The 7,416-nt window shown below is 32.6% G+C and overlaps 1 protein-coding gene across 2 annotated transcripts; it reads right to left on the reverse strand.

Moving 5' to 3' along the window:
- Positions 1-215: 215 nt before the first annotated feature.
- On the reverse strand, positions 216-7,145 carry LOC108777668 (angiopoietin-2). 2 transcript variants are annotated; one of them, XM_018544612.1, is made up of 10 exons: positions 6,469-7,145; positions 5,094-5,365; positions 3,033-3,562; positions 2,577-2,839; positions 2,019-2,292; positions 1,618-1,749; positions 1,210-1,397; positions 910-1,053; positions 620-744; positions 216-474 (listed from the first exon to the last, which is right to left on the reverse strand). In XM_018544612.1, exons 1-10 carry the CDS (start codon positions 6,630-6,632, stop codon positions 368-370), a joined length of 2,199 nt encoding a protein of 732 aa, XP_018400114.1. In that variant the 5' UTR covers positions 6,633-7,145; the 3' UTR covers positions 216-367. The 2 variants fall into 2 exon arrangements, with proteins under 2 accessions (XP_018400114.1, XP_018400115.1); XM_018544613.1 differs by lacking the exons at positions 216-474; positions 620-744 and having other exon boundaries at positions 923-1,053; positions 1,220-1,397.
- Between the last annotated feature and the right edge of the window lie 271 nt (positions 7,146-7,416).

The following is a 7,416-nucleotide window of genomic DNA, read 5'->3' on the forward strand; positions in this document are numbered from 1 at the left end:
ATAGTGTTGAATTTTTCAAACACTTCATTTACATAATTTCATCTTTCTATAAATCTCTCAAGTTCCTATTTTTTATATTTAAAATAACGATAAATTGATGTGAGTGCTTACTGAAAAATAATTTTTATTGAGCAATATTATTTTACTATGTCGAATACAAAGAAAATTTGAGTTGCAATATTTTTAAATTTAACATGGATATACGTATAGTGGATGAAAAATAATTGAAAACGGTGCTTTAAAATTCCATATTAATAGTGTGTTTATGAGTTTGCAATACATAATTTAAGTACTATGTGCAAGGTTGTTATTTAATGATGGCGCGTAAAAAAATTTCAAAGTTTCAAACTTTACACTATTCCAATGTTTATACTGTTGTTGTTGTTGTCGTTGTTGCTGGTCCTTTTGGTTTGATCATCATCAATGCACGTTTTAGAGTATAATCCCAACCTCTCCAACGGAACCATACGATACCTTTAATAATAGCATAATGTTTATTCGTGCATACAAATTAAGAATTTAATTTTGATTTTTCCATAATTTACGATGTTTACTCTACTAGTTGAAAGATCGAAATTTTTTTAAATTTAATATTTGCATTGACAACTTACGAACATACCTTGTCGTGCAGTAACATCTTGTGGATCATTTATATAAAGACCATTTAAGCCACGTCCGCAAGATTTCCACCACCAACCACCCTTGAGCATTGAAGCACAATTCAAGGATGATCTGTCGTTATCCCTAAAATTATAAATATTTCTAAATCCAATGAGTTCTTATGATATATGTATAATGTGTGTGTATATATATATATGATTTCACTTGTGATTACGATAATATAAGAAGATATGTTTCATTTATTATATAATAAACGTTCTATGTTATTTGTTATATAACATATCTTACCTGTTGTACGTAGAGAATGGGCTATTGTTTGATCCGTACCAAGGATCGTTCAATGAATCACCAGCATTTCCTTCATATCCATCTATCTCCAGTTTATAATACTCTCCCTCAGAATAAATCTTAAAATGCGAATATTGTGCATACCTAATAAAATGAAGTTATATAATTATTTACAATTGATTTCAATTTATCCGATCTGTTACTAATACGGAAAGCTATGCATAAATTATTACTGCCCTTCAACAATAGTATATTTAAAAAAAAAAACTATGGTAGTTAATCTACAGTTTAGGCATATACCTTTTGTTACCTTCGAAGTCCTCAAGTTCAACTCTGAGCATGTAATCTTCATTGTTTGTTAACATATATATGTTTTCATTGCCTAGCCAAAATTCTTTAGCGGGATCCCCAAATCCATTTTTATAATCTGCCCAATCTCTATTAAAATTCTCCCTTGGTTCTCCAAAATCATCTCTTCTTTGAATAACCTTTAAAAAATAAAAATTTGCTGTAAATCGATTTACAATTAATGTCTAAGACACGTAAATATGCTCGTATTAATTAATTGATCGTTATATGTCTTCCCTCCCCACAGAAAAGTCTGTGATTTTCTTTAATTTTTTATAACTTCATTTTTTGATAAAATTTAATAAGTCTTATTTTAATGTCATCATTTAATTATATATTTGATGTCAATAATAAACTCACCGTCCAGCCACCATCAGCAATTTCCTGTTCACAGTAGACTTTAAGGAACCAATATGTTGTGCCGCGTATTTGTAGGTAATATACTCCACTGTCTCTCATTCCTCCGTTTAATAAATCCACGCAAGAGTAACCCTAAAATAAAAAAAAAATAAAGAAATTAAAAATCAGTATGTATTATAAATATTATCAAAATCTTTTGTTTTCTGAAATAAATTTCGCGAAAAATATTTGTGTGATAAAAATCAAATAAAAATAAAAAAAATTAAAATATATTTTAAACAATACACATTCTTGGCAATAATTTCTTGCAATTTTTTTTCTTTGGCAATAACACGCTTTACATTGTTCGAGATGATACTTTGAAAAAAAAAAGAAGAAAACTACACGAAATATTAAGATACCTTGACATCCTTATAATTGATTGATACGTCGCTTGTGAAAGTAGAATTTGCTAAACTCGGTTTATTTTTAACACTCGGGAATATCACTCCACGATTTCTGCTGTTTGGTCTCACGGTACTCGAGGATGTCATGGGTGTCGTTGAACTATAAGTAGGATTATTCGAGGGTGAAGCGACGGACGATATCGATGTTGTAGTTGACAAGGGTGGTGAGACAGTGGGTAGCGTAGATGTGGGCATCTCCGTTACAAAATCTTCGGCTACGCTGACGTATCTTGAAATAACAACATGAGACTTATTTCGTCTTTGACTTATTAGATATTTTTTCTACTGGTGTAATAAAAAGAAATCCATTATTTTTGCATGAAATCTATTGGAAAAATAATGGATTTCTTTTTACTACACCTAATACTTTAAACTGGAGGAAAGAGATTTCGTTAAAAAACAATTATATTGTGTAATTGTTACTATTTAAATCGAGCGCTGTTGCAAATACGATAGTCATTACGTAATCCTCGATAATCACTTTGTAAATTAAATGTAGAAAAGAATGTTTACCTGCTTGGATCATATTCAACGAGTCGATCGATCGTCGGATCTAATAACAATTCAGCCGCAATCGGACGTTGCGCGAGAGTGGCTACATCATCCTCTTGTTTCCTCAAGCGGCTTTCAACACCTTCGAGATTTTCGATAATCTTATTTGTCTTTGATCTCAGATCGGCGTGAATCTCGCTAATCGCTCTCTCTTGCCTTTGAGTCTGAGTAAGTAATTCGTCGGATTTCGGCAGCAAGTCGTCCACTGAACTTTTCGTTCCCATCTAATGTATCATTCAAATTAACATTATGTTACTAATTTTGGCGTCATTACGTTAAAAAGTGTAATAAATTATTATTATTATTATTATTACTTTTGACGTTACTATGCGCCAATAACTGATTGTAATACCAGCTTCTTAACGACGCATTAATGCACTTTCAAAAATTTAATATTATTTCATACTTAAAACTCACCACTACGTTCCAAACTTGGTCCATTTTTTCAGAAACTGTAAGCATCGGATACATTTGTTCGGTGAGGCGATTGATTTTGCTTTGTTTTGCCGGGGCTTCGGTTGTTGTCGAATTAAGACGATTATACCGATTGTTCTCTTTATTTTTCTCGACAATAGCACCGTGCACATCACTAATCATATTGTACACCGCTCCGAGATTATCCGACACTAGATTCATATGGAATTGAAGCTTTCGATCCATATTACCAGTCGCTTGCTTAAGATTCTCAATCTCGAGCGTCATGTGGTTCATCACCTCGTTACTCATAGCCTTGGTGATCTCGATCACGCTCATACTGACAGGCTTCTTTTCACTCGCCTCGGCATTTATGTCATCGTTTTGTAAAAAATTGTTGTCGAGCTGATTCTTAAGATTAACAAGCTTATGATCAATATCGGAAACTTTCTGATCCAGAGAAATCAATTTTTCGCCAACAGTCTCTGGTGCTTGATTGTTTTCATCATGATGAATCACACGTATCAATGGAACTGTAACATTTTAGTCCAACATTTTGCAATAATACGATTTGATTTAAATCATATTTTATCACCCGTTTATTTTCACAATATAATAAAAAGTTAATAATAATTAAAATGAACAATTCTAAATTATTCATTAGTTAAACTTTCGCTCGTATGATAATAAAATAAATTCTTACATTAGCATACCAGGTCAAATATTTATTTAAACGAGCTAATAATTAGTATTAAATAATTTTAATTTTAAATCTTTACAAAATAATTCTACGCAGAACGTTTCGTTATAAATAAAAAGTTAAATGTGCTAGTTTCTAATGAGAAGCTTATTTTCTATTTTGCTATATTTTCTAATAAAAATAATTTAACTCATTTTCCTTGCACACAACCTAGCTAAACAAACGTTGGCATATTGTGTAAATAATGAACAAATTTATAATTGAAAATAACCGTATAAATACTCAAAGATTACGTTCACGTAAAATATTTCCAGCATGTAGAAAAAGTTCTTCTGTAAAATAAATAATGAAATGGCTCTATATGTATAAAACAATACAAATATAAGAAGGGCAAAGAGCCAAGTAAATCTATCGAACAATATTCAATTATTTAAAATTTAATAAAACGCTTTAAAAATTACAAATTGACAGACGTTTCGACTCCGATCGGATCATTTTCAATGTTACAAATTAGAATTATCTTCTGTAAAAATTGCGGCAATATGCTGTTTATTTTATTGCTGTATTGTAAAATACATAAAATGTATAACAACAACATAACATCATAATAGGTACTCTTTATTTTAACTTCGTGCTGTTATAACAGCATCATAAAGTACATATATATGAAAAATTTGCATGCTATGCTTAACATGTCTGTCCAGCATGGACGTTATATACGTTTCGGTAGCTTAATAAATATTTTAAAACAACCTGATACAATTCAATTTTTTCCTTTTATGTGTCATATATACGATAAAAATTGAAATCGATTAAATAACAGTGGCGTAATACTACAGGGGGGCAGAGGGGGCAACGGTCCCGGGCCCAAGGGTCGTTGGAGCCTTTGAAATTTAATTTTATTTTTAATTACGTTGTCTAAGTAACCATTTGCCTTGATATTCCATAAGTCATTTTTAGTATATCTCTATACCGACAGATATAACTAACGCAAAAATATTAAAAACGCCTATCTTAGTAATTTTGATTGAGAGGTTTTCTCAAAAACTTAACATGATATATACCTATTTTTACAGTCAACGCTAAAATTTTATCAGAAATTATTTGCTAAAACTTAAAGCAGAGATCTTATTTTGTCTATTAATATTACACAATTATATACACAATTATTTAACTAATTATTTGAAAGTTAAGTTAAAAATAAAATTACGTTTTTACGGTTAAACAATCCTTCCGCATGGGGAGGGGAGGGCCCTTCAAGAGGTTATTAGGCCCCCCGGGTCGAAATTTTGAAGTTACGCCACTGTTAAATAACCAGATATAAAGTATAAACTCCGTGAATAAGATATGTATCGCATACTTACTGTCTTCCGTATGACCTCCGCTTTTACTTTCGGTAATTCTCGTTGCGACTTCCGCGGATATGCTAGGATACGCGTTGAAAAGCTTCAAATCTAACGTCCTAAGTTTAGTAATCACCGCATCTGTTTTGTCAATGTTATCGTTTACACGTGAATCTAAAGCTTCGACTCTTCTCATCAAGTGCTCCACCGCCTTATCTAAATTCTCGATTCGTTGTAATTTGGACTCCAAAGTTGATACTATCACTTCGAAGACGTTGAAAAGGTATTGTTCTCTACAACAGATAATTTATTGCCTTCGTCTAATTGTTACGCTTGAAATCATTGGCAATATCAGAATATATGCGCGGATGTCTACGAAACAGATTCTTCAATGATAAAATAAATCGTTCAAATATCTTTTTTATCATGTATCAGGTGTACAAATTAATTCGGTCCGTTTTTTGTGTTCAAAAACGCATTTATTTCAAAACAAAATGAATGAACAGATTAATTAAAACAATATGATGTCAAGGGCGATATAAGAGTCAAAAAGGTTTTTGTTCAACTGTAAAACATATAATTAGTCACTACTTTCAATCATTAATTTAAACATTACTTAACGATAATTCGCCTTCAAACAAGATTAATTAAAAACAGATTAATTAAAGTATTGTCCATCGCTGGCTACTACCTTTTCCCATCTCTCAATTTTCGAATTCCATCTCGAAAAAATGACTCGTCTTTGGAGGCGATCATCTCTTGGAAAACGGACCGACCTAATTTGTACTCCCAATACATATTTATTTATATTTATTATATGCATATATATGTATTTTTTTATGAGAAATATCTTTTTATAAAACATGTTTTCCTGACTGTGCGTGCTCTCTTTGTTTATATATAAGTAAATTTCCGTTAATGAGTTCAGTAGCAACGGCAGTATATTACAAGTTTATCATTGAAAAATTGCTCAATTACTCCAGTCGTCATTGCATTAAATGGAAATGGCTCATTATAGTACCATGAATCAAAGATTTGCAACGACTCTCCATGGTTCTATCTGAAGATACATCGCCATTTAGTGTCATTAAAGTGAAGCTACAACATCGCGTGATGCACGGTTATGAATACATTCGCAAACTAAATGGAAAGTTTCGTAAGCGAAATATCGGCAAGCTTTGGGAGTATGATCGACTGGTTTACGTAACGAGCAGTTAACTGTTCGGTTCTCCCGTCTGTAAGATCTGTTATTACGGTCCATTTTTGCACTTTATCCGTCGCGTAAGACCGAGATGTTCTCGTTTCCGAGTAAAAAAAACCAAAAGAAAAAAAAAAAATGGCAAGAGAAAGAAAGGAGTCGGGGATGCAGTATACGACATCCTCTCTAAATTCTCACCTATTTCGTTGCAAGTTGCGGGAGGACGGCTGTAGCGTTGCGCCGGTATTATTATGGCTCGCACCGCGCGTGCCACGCTGATCGGCGGACGTTCGAGGTAATCGGGGACTTCCCGCTAAGACAAAGCCCAGAACGCAAGTGATAACGAGCACCGTTTGTTTCATAATTACAATGTCCTGCGAATCCGGTTAATCTCAAAAAGCCTCGCGAGGTAGCGATCGGCGCGATTACGTTTGAAGACGTGAGCGCATAGTTACGAAGAATTCATATACAATTTTTGCAATTAAGTCGACTTATTGGAGGTCCGATGGAAAAAGTACGGACGAATATAAGCGTGAATCCGTGAATACGCTTTCGACTTTCCTCCCTTCCTTCCTTTCTTCCGTTTTGTTTAGCCTCGTCACATGCGTGAATATACATTTAACTTCTGGTCCTCACTCACTTGTCGCACTTTGATGTAGCATCACATAGTGTCGCGCGGATATAAATGGAACCGTGACTGAGATTCATTTATACGGTGAATTTTCGTCCACACATTATATATAATTGCACACAAAGAATCTAATTTATACTAATAAATTTTAATTTATCTCTTTTTTAAACTTTTCTGTACAGATCCGTACGTAACTTGACGAACACACATAGAACGCAACGTGTATCTTTTAAAAATGCGTCAATGATTTTTACTCGAAAAATTGAAAAATAAATTATTATTATTATTATTATTATTATTCGAATACGATTTTCCGCGATATGCACAACCACTGCTTATCTTATTCGTAATAAGAAGAGTTCTTAGGCTTGGAAAGATTCATATAGTTTTAATATTCGCACGCACTTTTCTTTTAAAAGCAGGAAATTAATAAGTATAATATCATAAACTTTTTGCGTAAGAGAAGATATTCAATTTAGTCGAGATATAGCTTCACTTCACTGAATGTTGTAGAC

Source organism: Cyphomyrmex costatus, unplaced genomic scaffold (assembly GCF_001594065.2).
Source record: "Cyphomyrmex costatus isolate MS0001 unplaced genomic scaffold, Ccosl1.0 scaffold455, whole genome shotgun sequence".
Lineage (NCBI taxonomy): Eukaryota > Metazoa > Arthropoda > Insecta > Hymenoptera > Formicidae > Cyphomyrmex > Cyphomyrmex costatus.

Excerpts from the sequence above, each read along its gene's own strand:
- LOC108777668 (XM_018544612.1), bottom strand. The coding sequence starts at position 6,632 with ATGAAACAAACGGTGCTCGTTATCACTTGCGTTCTGGGCTTTGTCTTA. Across the intron at positions 2,840-3,032 it reads ACCAAGTTTGGAACGTAGTG|ATGGGAACGAAAAGTTCAGT; the intron begins GTGAGTTTTAAG and ends ATGATACATTAG. Across the intron at positions 745-909 it reads CCATTCTCTACGTACAACAG|GGATAACGACAGATCATCCT; the intron begins GTAAGATATGTT and ends TTATAATTTTAG.